At 34.9% G+C, this 20,237-nt stretch overlaps 3 protein-coding genes across 8 annotated transcripts; all 3 read left to right on the top strand.

Moving 5' to 3' along the window:
- Window positions 1-198: 198 nt before the first annotated feature.
- Window positions 199-4,269, top strand: LOC147070118 (uncharacterized). 6 transcript variants are annotated; one of them, XM_085949471.1, is made up of 4 exons: window positions 206-517; window positions 977-1,088; window positions 1,142-1,294; window positions 1,530-1,665. In XM_085949471.1, the coding sequence occupies exons 1-4, from the start codon at window positions 507-509 to the stop codon at window positions 1,575-1,577; spliced, it is 324 nt and encodes a 107-aa protein (XP_085805597.1). In that variant the 5' UTR covers window positions 206-506; the 3' UTR covers window positions 1,578-1,665. The 6 variants fall into 6 exon arrangements, 1 of the variants encoding a protein (XP_085805597.1); XR_015070946.1 differs by lacking the exon at window positions 1,530-1,665 and having other exon boundaries at window positions 199-596; window positions 1,142-1,273; XR_015070949.1 differs by lacking the exon at window positions 977-1,088 and having other exon boundaries at window positions 281-517; window positions 1,530-4,269.
- Window positions 4,270-6,043: 1,774 nt separating this feature from the next.
- On the top strand, window positions 6,044-6,484 carry LOC147070117 (igE-binding protein-like). Its single transcript, XM_085949915.1, has one exon. It carries the CDS (start codon window positions 6,044-6,046, stop codon window positions 6,482-6,484), a length of 441 nt encoding a protein of 146 aa, XP_085806041.1.
- Window positions 6,485-10,183: 3,699 nt separating this feature from the next.
- LOC147070116 (28 kDa heat- and acid-stable phosphoprotein-like) lies at window positions 10,184-18,436 on the top strand. The gene is made up of 5 exons (XM_085950051.1): window positions 10,184-10,340; window positions 10,606-10,696; window positions 14,319-14,421; window positions 15,552-15,679; window positions 17,485-18,436. The coding sequence occupies exons 1-5, from the start codon at window positions 10,331-10,333 to the stop codon at window positions 17,678-17,680; spliced, it is 528 nt and encodes a 175-aa protein (XP_085806177.1). The 5' UTR covers window positions 10,184-10,330; the 3' UTR covers window positions 17,681-18,436.
- The last annotated feature ends 1,801 nt before the right edge of the window (window positions 18,437-20,237 follow it).

The following is a 20,237-nucleotide window of genomic DNA, read 5'->3' as shown; positions in this document are numbered from 1 at the left end:
GATATTACATAAAGCCTCCCCCAAACCAAAGCGAATATTCGCAGCGAATTCGCAACGCCCTCGCTATCGCTGTCGCTACCGCTTGGATTTGATGCGAATTTCGCGTTTGGCCCCACACCAAAGCGTCAGCGACGCAGCCATAGACTAAATAATTTTATTTACGCGCCAGATTTAAAATTGTAAATATTATTAATATTTTACGCCAATTATTCTATAATTTTTATGAATTAAATATAAAAAATACACGTACACTATAGCGCTTTCAGAATTGCTACAACTTTTACCCACTTTGCGTAAAGTGTATTTTAATTATCTGAAACAAGGTGGCAGCATTGGATGCAGCCATAGACTAAATACATATACGAATGTCAAAGTGACAGTTGTGTGTTGACAAAATGTACACGACTTCTGAATGCTTATTACACGCTGAAGATATAATGAGATGGCGTGCGACAAATTACATCGACATTTAATATAACCTTACTTTATGACAGGGCAAGATTGCCATGGCTCATAGGTAAGATAGATTTACTCAGTTTCATAACTGCACATATTATAAATAAGCATTTACCATGAAGGGTTAACAGGATTTGAAGGTAATATGCTATTGAAATAACATGTCTCCGTTATTTGAATTGTAGGTTTTGACTATTTTGCGTTTCTACGCAGAGGGAGCGTACCAAAAACGGGTAGGCCAAGTCTTCTGCGCAATGAGCCAGGCATCAGTAAGCAGATGCATAGGAAACGTGTCCGATGCTATAATAGCAGTGCTTAGTAATACTTACATACAGTCGCCATACAGCGCTGACAGTCTTTAGTGTTGTGTTGATACCCTCTGATCAATTTATACAATATTACAATGTACATGTCATGTAACTAGAGTAACTGCGCATAGACACAACAAGTAAATTACCTACTCAATAAGAATTTAACGGGAATATTATTTTGTGTCGGTAAAAATATTTTTTAATTTCAGACTTCAAGAAAGGGCAGGTTTCCCGAAAATCATTGGGTGCATTAACTGCACCCATGTGCGAATATACCCGTCATACTTGGAGACTTTCAAAAATGAGCGCAGAAAATTTTCTGTAAATGTGAAATTCGTAATAAATATCATAACATGACATTTATTTTTATGCAGGTATCTGACATGTCTGACATGGACATTCTGGCAGTGAGTGCCAGATTTCCTTTGAGTGTTTATGACCAATTCATATTTAGTGGATCGTTGGTAAAAACTGAAATGAAACATCTACAGAACGACAAGAATTGGGAATTTTGTTTTATTAGGGAAGTATGTTAAACTTTACTTTACTATGGCAGTACCAGTAACAAATATTTTTGTTTGGTTTATATTCATCCGTATTTTGTACAGGTACTTCAAAGGAATCAAAATTTTGCATAGGTATGAATATGATATTTAATGAAACAGTTTTTTAATTATTTAAATCCTGATTTCTAATATTTTTACAACTTTCAGTCGAAAACATATTCAAATTAACAGACTGTGTATATTGAAATCATTCTAGTGCCACCATAGGCCAGCCAGACTCACTACACGGCTGCCCGCTGTTTGACCAGGGATGTGATTGAGTGTTTTTGGATAATGGACCACACCAGATCGCATAGCTACAGCAACAAGTGCAAGACCAACCGTGGCTATACATACAGTATACATGTATATATTAAATATAATTTATGTATATTTATTTATGGCTTATACACTGAAACAAAATATGTCACTTAACTGTACTTGAATTTTTTGCAGGATCATTCAATAAAAAATACTTGGTTTAGGTTAAGAAAGTTTTAATAATCATTTTTGCACAGAATACAAGAAAAATATTTATATAATTATTAGAATTACAATGAGCTTTAAAAGTAACACGATATTGTAATAAAATGGACAAATATGAAAAAAAATAACAATAAATTGTATATAGATAGGTGACAGGGTTCAGATGATTCTGGCAGTGCAGGCGACTCATTTAGGTGTCAGTATTGTTACTTTCAAATGACAATAACACCGTTCCAATGTGATTCGGTCGTGCCAGAAGACTCTGTCCTTCCTCTATTTAGTAACCGGGCGTTTTACAACTTTAAATGAAAATTAAGTGGGTAGATAGTATATTTTTTCTAGTATAATATTATTTAATTAGGTGACTTTTTATTTCTTTATTACTTGAAATGGTGTTTATATGGTAGATGGATTATAATGGTTTTGAAATATAGTTATTTTTGTTAATGAGTCATTTACCTTGACAGCTGTTTCGGCACATAAACTCATTTTCGGAACATTCAACAATAATTTGTGATTATAAAAGAGCTACAGGTCACGTAGCAAATTAAATACGCTTAGTTAAATAATAAATACATACCAAATATTTTACAAAATACACCACATACATCCATCGAATATGGTATATAAAATACAGATTCAAGTATCAAATAATTCTTGGATAAATAGATGTTTATGTAAGTATATGTTTTTTTAAATACTTACATGATACTGTGTTGTATAACATTTAAATTTATATTTTTGATTTTGATTTACATACTTAAATGTACCTACATAAATTTGTAATGTACAGTAGGTACTTAATTACATTTTTAACATTAGGAAATTACCATTATTCGATTCTATCCACCCGCCATGTCTATAATCACCCCAACGCTGGATAGAAAGAGACATCACACAAAATTGGCTGTTTGATAATAAATGGTAGTTGAAAAATATTTTAGAGTATGATTATGTCCATAGAAACAGGTTTTAAGTCATTCATATTTGTCCGAATAATGTGTAGCAGAAAAATAGAAATTTTAAAAAGGGTCTATTCAGTATTCACCCCATTCTACGGCAAACATTTTTCTTAATAAAAATAGGTACATCAATAGAGGAATCATAAAATGGACCTTGGCCCTCGCCCACGCCTTATTCATCCTTGTATATTATATTATCACACTTAATGTTTTGGAAAATTCATTAACATTGTGCACAAATGCCACTTTTGTTGATTGACACTTCACTTAGTTGATCTCTTTGTTCACGTGAAGTACAATAAAAGTATGTAGCAGCGAAGAACTAGAGACCGAAAATAGTAGAAGGAGCTAGAAGAGGCTTTCATCTAGCAGTGGAATGACCCCGACTGATGTTGATGATGAAATATTATTTTATTCCTGTTAATGCCGGGGATTTCATTTTTAATTTCTTCTGGTGCTTTGTACCTACGTTGAAAGGTTGAAGATCTTTGCTAAAATTAAATTCATCACAAAGCATTAGTATATCTCCAACATCATTCAGGTAGGTATCCATGATGATAATATAATATTATGTACTTAGAGGAGGTACCTGACCTTTATATTTACATGCACATAAAATTATTAATCTTATTGCCTAATGCAGACCAAGATATACCTACCTACATAATATTACATGAACAGAAGTTTAAGAACATCTCAATTAAGTTTAAAATGTTTGTAGGTAGGTATACAAATTAATGTGAAACAGAAAACATTGGTTATGTTAGGTAGGTACATGGAACATGTAGATATTATCTTGGTTCGCGGTCGGCACTGGGCAAAACCAGTTTATTAGCTCAATATACCTATACATAATGAAGGAAATATATACCTAGTAGGTATATAGGTACATAATATCGTTTTTGTGATTGAGGTCTCTTGAGATCAAAAAACAAACAACCTAGGTACCTATGTCCTACTGTAAATAACCCGATAGTAAGTAGTATGTAAGGTTTTTGGTCTAAAACCTTACAAAATACCACAATGACGACATGGAGTACCTACTTATCTACCTATATGTATATTATATCTTTAGCTACAATAGAAATGCTATGCTGCATAATGTTAGATGCAAAAAAATAATCTTAAAGACTACCTATCTAACCTAAAAAAATATTATCAACGAATATAAAATGGGTATTTACGTGACCGATACCGAATATGATTGAAGTAGGTATTGTAAATGATACCTAATTATAACATTATTGATATGACTGCTCGAAAGTCGAAACCAAAACGTCAAACGATCGCAATAAGTTAGAACTGTCAGTGCCCTAACAATCAAAGTTATAAAGTTTCTGTTATTAAAGGCTGTGCATGACGCAAATTAATAATATGTATTTTTTAAATATCGGGACCTTAGATTAAAGTTATTTATTTATAATAGCGTATTCATCCTGTCAAAAAACTTTACATACTTTGGTTAGACAAAGATAAAAGATATTATTATGACGACCTTCATACCATTTTCAACAATTTCCCTGCCAATTTCATCCCATATCTTATCTTTCTTTCTCATGTTTTGTAGTCACTGTCAGAGAAATTATAAAGGATTGGATATTTCCGGACCAACTCGATCAGCTGCTCAATGTCTTCGCCATTTTGATTTTACTAATTCCCTTGGCGAAATTGTCCGCCGCGAATAAATTCGCTGTCGACAGAGTTCCCGAAAATCGCAGCGAATATTCGCTGCAAATTCGCACTCAAGACGCAAGGCGGTCGCGCAAGCGTGCTCTGTCCCGTAAGCCAATACGAGCTTGATTGGCGAATAATTCGCTGCGAATATTCGCCGCGAATATTCGCTTTGGTGTGGGGGAGGCTTAATGCGGCGCAAACCTTCCAAAGATTCATTGACGAAGTACTACAAGGCATGGACTTCTGCTATGCCTACATCGATGACATCTAGATCGCTTCAAGCTCAGAAGAGGAACACCTCCAACACCTGCAAACACTCTTTACACGTTTGCAGGAGTACGGAGTCGTGGTAAACTCGAGGAAATGCGACTTCAGCACCTCAACGGTCAAGTTCTTCGGATACCTCGTATCTTCGGATGGCATCTGTCCACTACCCGACAAGGTAGAAGCCATTCGGGAGTACAGCCGCCCAGAGAATATCAAGGGCCTACGCCGGTTTTTGGGTATTTTGAACTTCTATAGAAGGTTCATACCCAATGCTGCAGGTACTCAAGCACCTCTACACACACTTCTCCAGGGCAACATGAAAGGCAAGCAGCCTATGGAATCCCTCTCTACTCCCGAGACTATCAGAGCATTTGAAGCATGCAATAAAAGTTTGGCTGACGCAACACTGCTAGCTCATCCGAAAAATGATGCACCGCTAGCTATCATCAGTGATGCCTCAGACACCGCTGTTGGCGTAGCACTCCACCAATTGGTCGACGATCAATGGGAACCACTTGCGTTTTTCTCCAAGAAACTCAGCCCAGCCGAGCAGAAGTATGGAGCTTACGACCTTGAACTTCTAGCTATCTACATGGCAGTCAAGTATTTCCGACACATGGTAGAAGCCCGATCATTCGTCATATACACGGATCACAAGCACATCACTTTTGCTTTCAGGCAGAAAGCCGAGAAGTGTTCTCCACGACAGTTTCGGCATTTAGACTTCATCGGACAATTTTCCACTGACATCCGTCACATCTCTGGCAAGGACAACGTTGTTGCTGACGCTCTTTCTAGAGTGGAAGCGATTGCCGAAAATCCACTCGATTACGCAAGCCTGGCAGCTGATCAACAAAAAGATGAAGAGCTGAAGATATTCCTACGCGACGGATCCTCCTTACAACTGAAACGGGTGCAGATTCCGGAAGTTAACGTAGTTATCTTTTGTGACGTGTCTACTGCATACGCAAGACCCTTCACCACTAAGCCGTTCCGTGAAGCTGCATTCAACGCAATACACTGACTTTCACATCCTGGCATTACCGCGACCACAAAACTCGCAACACAGCGTTTCGTGTGGCCTTCTATCGAAAAGGACTGCAAGCAATGGGCTCGCAGTTGCATTCAATGTCAGAAAAATAAAGTTACACGCCACGTCTCAGCACCAGTTTGAGTTGCGCAAGACGCCGCCGCGCCGCCCCCGCGCGACCACTACGTTCTTGCACTTAGGCGCGTTCGTGCCACCGTCAGCTCGATTTGAGCACGTCCACATCGACATTGTCATCCTACCACCGTTGGAGGGATATCGATACTGTTTAACATGTGTAGACCGCTTTACTAGATGGCCAGAAGCCTTCCCGTTGAAAGAAAAGAAGCAGAAACTGTGGCACGAGCATTTTACTCCGGATGGATCACGTGGTTTGGAACTCCAGTCCGAATCACCACGGACCAAGGAAGACAGTTTGAGTCACAGTTGTTCAGACAACTAAATCGTCTGGCAGGCACAACTCACATTCACACCACCGCCTACCATCCCGCAGCAAATGGCATGGTTGAGAGATTACATCGTCAAATGAAAGCAGCCATCAAATGCCATCAAAATACGCGTTGGATAGAGACACTACCCACAGTCTTGATGGGAATCAGGGCAGCTTGGCGAGAAGATCTCAAAACTACCTCAGCCGAGCTGGTCTATGGCAAACCTCTACGGTTACTGGGCGAATTCTTAGGGTCAAAGCAACCCAACGACTGCGAACCAGCCAATTTCATCAAATATCTCTGACAACATTTTTATGAGTTGTAACCCGCCTAAACAACGCACCACGGTGGGAAGCACTCATTCATGTTCAAGGATTTCGATAAGACCTCGCATGTGCTACTCCGAGATGGCACGGTCAAAGGACCTTTGCAGTCGCCATACACTGGCCCACAAAAAGTTATCCGCCGGAATACCCAGACCTACGTCATTCAAGTTCGAGGCAAGGACACCACAGTCACTGTAGACCGCCTTAAACCTGCATACATAATGGCAGAGGAGGATGGCAACTCATCAAAGGAGAAACCGGCACTGAACGATCCAGCACCAGAAAACATCAGCCAGCACGATTACGTTACACGTACAGGCAGACGTGTACGCTTTCCTGACCGTCTAGACCAGTGCTCCGCAACCGGTGTGCCGTGGCACACTAGTGTGCCGCGAGACGATGCTAGGTGTGCCGCGATGCAATAGCCAAATTTGCGTACATGGCTAGTAATATGTTTGAGCACCTGCATGAACTTAATAAAACAATGCAAGGTCAGAATGATAATATCTTGATGTTCTCTGATAAATTAAAAGAATTCAAAAATAAACTCGAACTTCGGCAGAAGAAGTTAAAACAAGGATCTCTACAAATGGTCCATAGGAACTACCAGACCACCATTGCAAACAAGCAATCAATTTTGGATCCATCTCAAAAACATTTAACTTTGCTGGAAAATAAATTTCATCTGTGCTTTCATACAATCAATGCGACTGAACACGAAACCCTTTTGCAACCAAAGCCGAAAATTCTATAGAAGCGCTTTTCCTATAAATTCGAGAAGGATTTGTTGAATTTTGAATTTTTGAATTTTGAACGTTAAAACTGAACTTCGCCGATATTCCATTGGCTGTTTTCTGGATTTCGGTTAATAAAAAATATCCTTGGATTTCAGACAAGGCAATCACAGTTCAGTTTCCATTGAAGAGTCAAAAAAAAAAACGCCTGCATTTTACTACGTTAATATTAAAATTTTAAAACATCTGATTGTATGATACAATTATTATTATTGTGTCAAATACTCGACAAATAATTATTCCTAACCCGACAACTAACTATAATTATATTAATATAAATAACCATACGAAAAATCGGTAAACATAAAATCAATACCATTAATTTTACCTCGAACACTATTTGAAAAACGCTATTTTAGATTATCACGCTGTCTTTAACCTTAGCGATAGGTAGGGGGTCTCGTCAAAGATCTCAGGATGTGGGGTCCATGTTTTGGTGTATAAATTGTTTTACATGTGGTGTGCCGCGGAAATTCTGGGAAGACCTTTGGTGTGCCGTGGGTGGGAAAAGGTTGCGGAGCACTGGTCTAGACTGCTGAAAACCACACCATAATTGCATATTAATTAAATAATATTTTTAGTCATTTTATTATTATTTTGTTTTAATTAAGCTCTAAACAATTGTAATTAATTTAATCCATCATAAATCTGTAATCATATTACAATATAACGTAATTACTGCTAGGGGAGTTATATGGCGATATTACATAATACAAATTGAATTAATAGGCATTTCTATGTAGGTATCAAGTCATAGCTAACTTTGTAAATCAATGACCGCGACAATAATCTTTGTATATCTGTTCTCACCAAAGAGATTGAGGGGAGGAGTCCAATCTCTTTGGTTCTCACTTAGTTAGTTAATAGCCTAATTATTACATAACGTCACCGTTTTAGCAAAACCATCTATGTGCACTTTCTCAAATTGTGCAGGAGAAGGATAAAACTGAATAAAAAAATAATGTTACATTTAAACATTAAAATTATGAAGAATGCTTTATTATAATCAGAAAATGGTCTAAGATTATTATTTTGTTTACAAAAATCTTTTATTTTTAATACAAAAATAATAAAAATACAGTTTGTGATGTCACATAAGTTGTTTTGACCGTTTTGTAAATACACATAGTTTAATTTATTCATCAAAATGTGAATAATAATAAATTCATGAAAAACTGTTACATAAATAATAGTTGAAATATACATAGTGCGTTAGTGATAAATTGCAATATCATTTTATTAATTATTAATGCAATAGTGAGATGATATTATATTTATAAGTTCGTTTACTTTCTATTAGCAGGTTTAAATGTTAGGTTATCGTAGAAATAGTGGTGATCTTTCTCTATTACACTTTTTAATTCCTGAAGATGTATGTATTTCGACTGTGATATTGGCAATGATTCATTATATATATTATAAAAGCTGTTGAATCTCGATGTTTTTTCTCTCTAAAGATATAACTTAGAGCAGTAGCGAATAATTTATTTCGGTTTTGATATCCACACCCATCCGATATTAGAATTATTTCATTGTATTGTCCTGCTTTCGATGAGATGAGACAAATTCATTAGAAGATACATTATGAAGAATGTATATGGTGAAATTGTGTAGTTGCAGCTTTTGTTTATAATACATTTGTGCCTGTGTTTTGGACATAGCAGCACACTTTGGAGATCCATTGTGATTACTAACCGTCCAGTAATACTTCTGGTACTCTCCTTCATTTCATTTTTGGTCTTCTAGCATCTTTTTTTTTTTTAATAATGTGGCTATTGTATTCCATTTATGAAACATTCTTCATTTTATAACTACAGCAGATGGCAGTGATGGCACACTGATCTTTACGTGGTTGGTGGATACTGATTTTTTGGTGGTAAATATACTGGAGTATATTCAGCTGCTTTATGACCATTTTCCAGAGACCATTTTTTATATTCATCATGCATTTGTATTTTGGATCGGAAACACGATTCCACATACACCCTGGAGGTATTTTCTCTGCAATAATGGGTGGGAACTTTGGAATTAGATCCAACCATAATGTAACATTTTTCCACAAATCTCTCCGTTTTGATTTTTGGTTGCACTACCAATTATTTATCTTCAGTCAGATTCTTATTACTTGTCATTGTTGCTTTCAATTGGCCACTGTCATCGAGGCGTTTGTAGTTGTTTATCCAACTTTTAAATTAATTCTCGCCTATACCCTATTGACCATGTAGGCATCTTCCAGAAATTATTGAATATTTCCTGTCTCTCTTTTTGAGAAAGCATCTTTCAAACCGTCGTGCAAGACCATAATGCATAGCATATAACATAGAAACAAACAATGTGTAGCCAAACTGTAAAAAAACATTACACTCTCGATATCAAAATACCATCTTACTTATATGTTACTATAATATACACATAGTTGTTTTTGTGAACCGTGGTTTTTGAACCTTACACATAGCTGTTTTTTATTTTTTGAAATAACTTCGGAGCGAGTTTACCCAACACATAGATCATTTTACTGGCCTATAGAGAAAAAAATAAGGAATGACGTGGTATTTAAAAGTCATTTTTGATAAAAGTGACACATAGATGGTTTTGCTAAAACGGTGACGAAAAATAATAATCAGTACGTCATGATTGATAAAAAGAGAATTATTCGATTGTAAGTTTTCGACCGAAGCACCCTCGTCACAACACCATTGGCCCTCACATCGATAACAATAATTATAATAACAATAATTAATGATTTTATTAAGTAGGTACCTATAATCTTAATAGATTTTCGTTTTTCTATATTATAATTATTTACCTACATGGTTTAGAAAAATTCACACGATATTCTATAAATTATTTACATATGGCAATTTTATATTAGTTCAAAAATTCAGTGATAGAGTGCGACTGCGTGAAAACGTCACTGAAAAATCTTTTGATTGCGCATCGTGTGCGTTTTACATACAGTTTTTAGCTAAATTATTGTGTTTTAATTCACTTTAGCGTCCTTAAAACTTTTAGTTTAAACTTTAATTAATCATGCCTAAAGGTGAGCGGATATTTTAGTTGAAATATCTCAATACTAATACGATTTTTATGGTTTTGCATTTTGGTTGACGGGTATCCCGCATGTATTTATTATTTTAGTGAAAATATCGTCATTGCCTTAAAATATGTTAGTTTATACAATGTTTACTGATGAAATTCAACAGAATATTAGCATTCGGATGCTCTATTTTCTTCGGTTTCATTTTTATGTTTTGAGTTTCATTATGAATGCTTCGTCACGCCTTGATTTAGGTTTTATTTTTTAGGAAAGTTTTTGAATCATAAGGGCCGCAACCGAAGGTTTACGAATCCTGAAGAATTGGAAGAACAACGAAAAGAAGAAGAGAAAAAACGCAGGTACAATAATAATAGAATTTATAGAAAGTTGATTTTTTTATATTGTTTAAGTTGTCTACACTGAATGTGACATTCAAAAAAAAATGTAGGTTAATACACATAGCACAACAATAAATAACATTATTTATATCAGAGTAAAATTTTATGTAGTTTATTGTGATAGGTAAGTGGTCTTCTGAATTATAATTATCAGTTTTATAATTAAAAATACAAATTACAGTACTCTCTCAGTTATCCGCAAATTTGTACTAGCTAATTCCGGTTTTATTTATAATCAAAATCAAGTATTTACTAAATTATAGATATTTATAAACTAAGTTTATTAACTGTATTATATTAAACAGTAAATCACTTGACACAACCAGTTGTTCAGTGAGGCAGGTATTCTTGAATGGCTTGGGATTCCTGGCTTTCCCTATGACCAAAAGCTTAATTTTATGCGTCCCGGTTGCATTGGAGCACAGCATAATTATTGTGATGCGGTCCTTGGGCACTTTCGTCCCTGGTCCATTACTTTCTTTGCGATGAATATATGTTTTACGAAAAAGTTTCCAAAATAAACCTGTCTCATCGGCGTTGTATATTTGTACGCGGCAGGCTACTGAATTTGACAATCGAATACTGGCGAATTATAGAGCTTGATTTCTGAGAGCGTGCGTACTGTACTAACATATTAATTGATACATTTCTGTAAATAATTTTATCTCCCATAATTTTTAAATAATCGTTTAATAATTCATTGAATTGAGCATCATGGCTAGTGATCAGAAACTGTTTTAGGGTCAATTTTTGATGAGGGTGTCATTATATATTTTGTTTTTATCTTTTACCATTCCTTCTGGGTGCCCACCTAATTGTAGGGAAGCTATTGGAATAATACATATCGACTACTTAATCTGCAAACCAGCTTACTGCACTTTTGAACAAAAATTAGAGTTCGATGGTATATTGTTATGAAGTTGTTTTCTATGCTCACACAAAATTTCAAATTCCTAAATCTATAAATAAATGCGTTATCGTTCTTCACCCAAAACACCCAACTGCAGGTGCCAAATTTCCAATATCTTAAATGGAACAACTCCGCTCTTTATATAATTTTTCTTTATATATAAAAGGGAAACTAAAATAATGTATTAATTCATAGTGCAGCTTATTTGTAAAAAAAAAAAGGTAATTGTGCCGCAGAGGTGGACTTTTATAATTTTTTTTTTACGAAAACAGTTTATTCCATGTAGACAATTATAATAAATACCTTTTTCTGTCGGTGCATCGGCTTTCCGATCCAATAATCGTTAATTGAAAATTTTAAATTTTCATACATTTTAATACACCATTATGAGGTAATAGTAGGTTGGGGTAGGTTAGGTTTGGTTTGGTTTGGTTTGGTTTGGTTTGGTTTGGTCTATAAAGAAAGTTGTAAAATTTCATATCCACTGCGGCACATTTACCAAAAAAAAAAACCAAGTGTATTTTTGGAATTGTTAAATTCCGCACGATAGTTAAATTATTAAGTTTTTTTATCCTTCCTGAACAATTTGCCCGAGTGGAATTAGCCGGTTTGTAGATTAAGCAGTTGATATCTACCTTGTATTTGATATTAATATCTATTTGGGATTTCATAACTAATTGGATCATGGCCAATGACCGATGAAGTAGTAGTATTGCGGAGTGGTAAATTGGGATATTATATTATACCAGTGGCGAAGTGTGGAGGTAGGCTTAAGGTTCGACATAAATAGTGCTCACTAAACTTTGTCAGTCATACTTATTTGTTTTCATTGAACTAAGAATACAAATTACAGTTGGAATTGGTTAGTTTTTAAAATTCAATCAAAACCTGCCGAGACCAAACGATAATATTAGAACATTAAATAATTTAGAAAAACACTTGACACCATTTGCACTGACACCATTTGCAATTTGTACCTACTTTTAGTTCAATGAAAACACATAAATATCTACGACTTAAAAACTGTGTGTTATTTTTGTCAGATCTCCACAGTTTACCTCTAATATTATCAACTATTTCTTTTATTCAAACGAATAATTCACAAGATTTAAGAATATATCATTCTGATTATTGAACATTATATAATTTAGAAAAACACTTTCTGAGAGAATATATTATAACCAATAGAAAAAATCTTCTTTGAAAAAAGTAAGCCACCCGGCCGGGAATCGAACCCTGCATCTCCACGGGTAAACGCTCCAATCGCCGCATTTATCCAATATGCTACGGTGTGACATACTGATAGCGACAAATTTTAGCTATTGATCATTTTAATACCTACTCATCGGCGCTCTTCGAAATCAAGCTACTTTGGCAATCGATTTTTGTTTATTAAATCAAAGTAGGTAACTATTTACTATTACTTTTGATTACTAACCGACGTCGTGGAATTTCTCCAATATTTTTTAGAAGTGACTACTTGCACTTGCTAATAATTTATAATTAACTATTTCTTTTATTCAAACGAATAATTCACAAGATTTAAGAATATATCATTCTGATTGTAAATGTCAATAGCTAAAATTTGTCGCTATTAGTATGTCACACCGTAGCATATTGGATAAATGCGACGATTGGGGCGTTTACCCGTGGAGATGCAGAGTTCGATTCCCGGCCGGGTGGCTTACTTTTTTCAAAAAAGATTTTTTCTATTGGTTATAATATATTCTCTCAGAAAGTGTTTTTCTAAATTATATAATGTTCAATAATCAGAATGATATATTCTTAAATCTTGTGAATTATTCGTTTGAATAAAAGAAATAGTTGATAATATTAGAGGTAAACTGTGGAGATCTGACAAAAATAACACACAGTTTTTAAGTCGTAGATATTTATGTGTTTTCATTGAACTAAAAGTAGGTACAAATTGCAAATGGTGTCAGTTCGTTTTTTTTAATTTTTGTTACCCTGCGTAATCAAACAATATTCTTATACCTATCTATAAAATTTTATAGATAGACTAATATTTTTAGTTATCTGTTATGGCTTGTTTTACGCAGGGTTAAATTGAATTTTAAAAACAGACTAACACCATCTGCAATTTGTATTATTAGTTCAATGAAAACAAATAAGTATGACTGACAAAGATTAGCGAGTACGATGTTTGTCAGGTCACAAAAGCCTACCTCCATCTTTCGCCACTGCTACACTAAAATTGTAGCCGTGACAAGTAGGTTGCAGAATAATGCTGATTATTTATGGCGACTCTCGTAGTCCAAAGCATAAGGCACTGGCTTCTCATAATGGGAGTTACAGGTTTGATTCCGGTGTGGTAAAAATAAATTTTGTGCTAAGCTTAGTTTTAAATTCGAACAGTGGGCAATGTTTATGTTAGTTTTTGGTAATTATCTACAGATTATGTGACTTTATAGTTGCTATGTTGATGCGTAAATAAACAAGTTAGTGTTTTGTTTGAAAATCTGTTTATTTGGATTTTTTCATTATATATTAATATTGATATTTTTTGACATATGACCTATTGCAGTATCGTATGTTGATACATTGTGTTTGACTTCATACTCTTATTTTATGAAGATTCTGCACGTGGTACGGCAGGCAAAATAATAATATGTTTACGTAATCTAACTTGAATCGACATGTTATATTAATTAGGTGGAGAGCGGAACACGGTGAAGAGAATCCCGATGACGAAGACGGAGATGCGGCGAAGGGAAGTGGGTCGGGATCCGATGACGAATCATCTTCAGACGAAGAGGTTTGCTATTTAATCAAAATACTCTGGTGACCCAAATGTATTAACGGCGATAGCCATAATTTAATATTGATCCGTGCAGCGCAATCTATTGTTTGCACGAGTGGAATTTAGGATTCTTCTCTTTGTACATGTCTGCTCCTTCAAAGTCAATTCAATATCCCTAAATATTTATTATTTTTAAATTATTTTAAAAATATCATTTGCAGTCAAATATAGCATTCACAATATAGTGGAGCCCTGATTTTACATGCCTGGAATTCACGTTTTCCTGACTATCTGCATTCAATTCAATGCACGGCAATCATTGAAATGAATTCCAGGCGCATGTGTGAATTTCTATTTATAGACATGTCTGTAGTGCCCAAGACCAAGGTTACACAACTGGATTGTCCAAGTTTTGGATTTTTTTTTATTTTCACCTGTTCAAATAATGCCTGTAAAGAAAAACATCGTCAGTTCATGAGAAATTCGAAAGAACATCTTGGCATAATATGTTCATAATATCACCCCCAATGGATGTTTTCCCTTTATTTATTTAGGTTTATTTGTCAATCCCCCCAAAAATGTTAAATTCGGAATTTCACTAATTTATGTCTCTCGTATAGCTTTGCAAGAAATACATAGCCAGTTATGAAGGCACAATGACGATATCGATACCACTAAAACCCCTGTCCCTTGTCAAGTTTTTGCATTTATCCCAGATCATCCCAGCACCTGTAGTTTCACAGCGTACACTCTTCAGATGGTATTCAGCGGTCTTCCAGGAATCTGATTGGCTTGATGGAAAGACAATAATTCTGGTTGAGACTTCCTCCAGGAATCTGTAGGCCAGGCCGCGTTCAATATCACATCTTCACATTCGGTGTGACAAGATGCTATGTGATTTGCCCTCATCTCTTTTCTGGAAAAGTCATACCACCACACTCCCAGTATTTGCTGAAGGAGTCATGTAAGCATTTAACAGGCGATTTTGGTCCAACCGGGAGTCCCAGACATTCCCGCATTGAATTAGTTTCATATTTCTCCAGCCATTCATTCGGATTAGAAACTCTCTTTGCTAAGTATTGCATGTTGATTACTTATGTTATTGTTTATTTTTTCTAATTAGAGTAATTTTCTTTTTAATAAAGCAAGGCAAGGCGAAAGGTGTTTCGGCTCTTATAGAAGTTGAAAATCCAAACAGGATCGTAAAGAAATCAAAGAAACTTAGCACACTTAATGAAACAGTTGCAGATGCTCCCAAGCCAGAACTTTCAAGGTAATTACTATTGTCAATAATTTATTTGATACTTCCGAAATACTGACAATCAAAACACTCACGACTTTCAACGGACGACAGACATATTATCATTTTGAGCGTGTAAAAAAATATTTATTGTAATTAAGCGGGGATTAAATACCTCTCATTTATGTGAGAAATTCAAACTGCTGAGCATGTTGTTGAGACCTGCACCCTGTATGCCTTCCCTGGAGGACTCTGCTATCCACCAGGCTGATAAAATAGCGCTGGCATGGATTGAGGCTTTACTGGTACCTTTTCAGTGCTGTTGACAATGTGTTTGTGTTACTGTGACTGATTTTGTTAATGTTAAGTACCCACGCACGTTCTTGCTCAACGGTTTTGCTCGTTCGAGTATGTTGACTTGGAAGCATGCTCGTCGTTGCGTCCATACAGTCGAGCAATTCTACATAAGACGCTGTGAGGCCACCGTCGCACCGCCACGATTTCGACCACGAGTGAGAGTGAGGCTACACGAGCCCTGCCGGTGCGTCCTCACTCCCTCGCTCAAACTGTATCGAGCAAGAATTACGGACCTTGAATCTTTTTCGGATCGACCAATTTGCTCGATCTCGAACAAAAAACCATCAAGCCAGATGGTACATATGTTGAGACATGTTGGAATGAGTGTAAAACCGTCGAGAAAGAACGTGCGTGTGTACTTATTTTATATCTCGATTGTAATTTTATCATGTCATATTTTTGACATTTCGTCGTCAAACATGGTGCTACTCCTGTAAAAAATAATCGCTAGAGGTTTGAGTCGCTTCAAGAATCTCGTCTCTTGCTCTTATCACCATTATTGTTATTGCAAAGTGCCAATTATTTGATCCGTATTATTTCAGTGTTAACATTAAGCAAAAAGAAATTGATGACAAACATGCTATTTAATGTGAAAATATCCCTTCAAATTTTCCATTCAACAGTTTAATAAGACGAAAGAAGTAATATGTAGCCTTAAAAACACAGCCAATACTTCTATGTACCAGTATAAGTTGACTGCTGAGTGATGGTACAATTAACATTTGGCATATTCAGTATTTTTTGTACTGTGATGAGCTTTTAATTCCACATTCGAACCGTGTTCAATTTATGCTGGCGCATGTATTGTATGAGAGGACCATGGTCCCCTTATCCTGATGCTGGCTCCCCTACCTATCGCTAAGGTTAATAAAGGCAGTCTGACGTTTCTAAATGGTGTTGGAGGTCAAATAAAATTTTTTAGCGATTTTTTAACACATCGAATTATGGAGTTGTTGAGTATCAACACATAACAACCAAAAATTGCATCGAACAACCATATATTTTAAAATGTAGATATAGATAAGCAAAGTAAAATAATGACTTTTTTTACTATTAGAACAAATTTAAGATGTGTATTTATCTCATTTATCTGATACGCCGGGCCCTCCCTGAGTCCGGGCCCCTGTGCTAAAGCCCTGTGGCTCTTGTGGGTATGAAGAGGGCAATAGTAATAATTATTATTGCCCTCATTTTCTTCATAAAAGTAACACAAGTTAAAAGTGGTCGTTTGCGAAATCTTATTCATTTTCGAAGTATGTAGCACTAATTTCTGAAAGAGTTGCTGATTACAATTATTATAATACTGCTGTTTCATCAAAGCAGCAGGCTGAAATAGGCTTTCTCCCAGGGTAAGCAGCTGGCATGGATATAGATATGCCGCCTTGATATTCTCTCAAATTTGGACATAGAACCTGAACCTTTTTACTACAATATTACAAAGCATTATCAATTTTGGTAACACTTAATGTTATTTTATTCAGGCGGGAACGTGAGGAACTGGCAAGACAGAGGGGTGCCGCGGCCTATCAGAAGCTTCACGCGGCCGGCGCAACTGAAGAGGCGCGCGCCGACCTCGCCCGGTTAGCTCTGGTCAGACAACAGCGCGAGGAGGCGGCCAGGAGACGCGAACAAGAGAAACAGAGCAAGGACGCCAAGGGGAAAGCGGCTGCGAAATAAGCCTACCTGTTGGACCTCACTTTGAATCGTCCCCGTATTTTTTAAATAGCTGGCCTTTGTATGCGTTGATCAAACGGCTTGTTTTTTTTTTTTTTCATATTGTAATAAGTTCTTCAAATTGATTGCAAATTGCGAGAGACATTGTCTGTCTTATGTTTTGTCTAACCTATTTTCATTGATACAGAAAAAAACGAAAGAGTAAATACACAATTTGATTAATTTCTATTACCTAGATATTAACAAATTCACCTCAGGCGTATATTGCAATTTGCTTATATTGTGGTATTCTTATAACAGCTAACATTTTTATTAATACAAGCTGTATACATAGTTGAAAATCAGATTAAATCTATCGATACTGTACTGATCACAAGCACATGGGACAGGACAACGATACATACATTGAATTGTATACACAGATGAATAATATAAAGTGATTGCGTAGGTCAAGTTTATTGAGTCATTAATGATTATAGGTAACACATTTATCAAGACTGAACGGTTTAGACGGTGGTAATTTAAATTATTACTAGACAAATATGTCTGAAGTGAAGAATTTTCCTAGATGCTGGAAAAGAAGCTACAAAAACTACTAACTAAACGCAATGTATTTATGGTATCTGGAGAGACGAGGATTGGTTATTATTAAAAAAAGAAAAGCACATATATGCTTTGTTGCATTGCAATTGCATTCAATTCTAAAGATTTGCAATCGGTTTGAAGATTGATTGAATTTCCGTCACACACACTCTATATTATAGTATTTATTAACAATACTAGAAAAAAAAAATGTTTTGTTTGATAATATCTATATTATGTAATATTTTTGTAACACTGGATTTATCACTTGGGAATGTTATTTTGAAATTTTTTGATTGTCAAAAAATCAGTTGCCAGGTATATAAAACTAGTTTACCTTTGATTCAACTTTGAAGCATAAAAATTATTAATTTTTATATATTCTGTCCACAAATTCTGACTATCTTTACAAGGACCCAAATTTATTATATAATTGACAAAGCTATGTCCTTTTCCAAACAGTTTATTGATTCAAAATTTAGTATACTTTGAAGTAAAATAATGTAGTGGACACAATAAGTATTTTTATACAGGGCTCAGAAATTATAGTAAATCACCAAACAAAAAAAGCCGTTGATAAATTCTGTTTGAACTGTATGTATTTAATTTATAATGACCATTGAGCAAAACCATAAACAATCTGTTTCTAAATCTCATATGTGTGATATTGGAACAAATCTTTGTTATCTCATTGATTTTTACAACTGACGTTAGAAGATAAGGTTTCATAGACTTAAATAATGAAATTAAACTCTGAAAGTAATTCCAAAATTAATCTGAATGTTCAATTGATACAGGGATGTATAATAAAATTATTATTAATGTAACAATAATTAAAGAATACATCTCTATAATTCACCAATATTTATATGTAGAATTTACTTTTGTTGGATTTGTTTTACATCTTTTAAGTGCCGTGTTCTTTACGAACATTGGCAATTATTGTCAAAGTAATCTCCACCTTTTGGATGACTTCACCGAACAACCACGTCCTTGGATTCTTTCACGTAATAAATTCTTAGATTAGACTTTGCCTTAGGACTTTATTTTGCATGTCTTGAATAACATTTGTTGTGTAAGACATAGTGACATTACAAAATTAGCAAGCGATCATTAATTTATCGACCCAAAGAGGTTGGAAGGTCTTTAATATACGGCCATATATTTCCGATACAACATTTTACAGTGAAGTGTGATTCGACGGACTGCGTAAGTATCCGGACACGATCCGAATGATAGTAAATTTACCTATATGTGTGGATTTGAAATAACAAAAAGTGAATCTCGTTAATAATGAAAAATAATCCTAGAGCAGTGGTTATTAAATTTAATTATTTGATGAATGCAATCAATTATTTACTTTTATTATGTTTAAAGTAATTTTGGCAGCTCTTTGAAAGATAGTCGGTCATTTACTGAATGAGTTGTTTTTACGCTATAAAATTATCATTAGTGGATTACATAATAGTTCCCCTTACACTTACGTTTCTGTGATTTATAAATTATTAGAAGCTAAGATAAATACTAATTGCTTTTCTATGTTTATAAACAAGGAAATATCGTGATGCATATTTGATTTGATTTGTCCCACGTTGAAAAAACTCCGATATGTTATTTTTACAAGACGCTATTTCTGACAACTATTTTACGTTCAGGGATCAATGTTGCCATTATTGAATACTGGTGGTGATGTTCAGAGAAATTTGTCGTAATGATACCATAGGTAAAATTGATAAAGAAATTATGAGATATTGATATTAAAGTAATCTTTGTAACTATTAAAATACTGCATTGTTTTAATAAAAAAATAATAAAACCAATTCATCTGTTTTATTGATTTCTTCCTCCTTCCCTCGTGAATAATAACGTAGCTGGTTTCGTGTAGGTGGTGTTTAATTGATTTTTATATTTAAATATATGTAAATTGAAGTCTTAGTTCAATAAAAACAAATACCTAAGATTAACACATTGGCTGCGC

The sequence above is a fragment of the Rhyacophila brunnea genome, unplaced genomic scaffold (genome assembly GCF_057557595.1).
Source record: "Rhyacophila brunnea isolate RB1 unplaced genomic scaffold, BYU_Rbru_1.0 scaffold_22, whole genome shotgun sequence".
NCBI lineage: Eukaryota > Metazoa > Arthropoda > Insecta > Trichoptera > Rhyacophilidae > Rhyacophila > Rhyacophila brunnea.
Note: the sequence above shows the minus strand (reverse complement) of the source record. Positions and strands in the feature narration are given on the sequence as shown.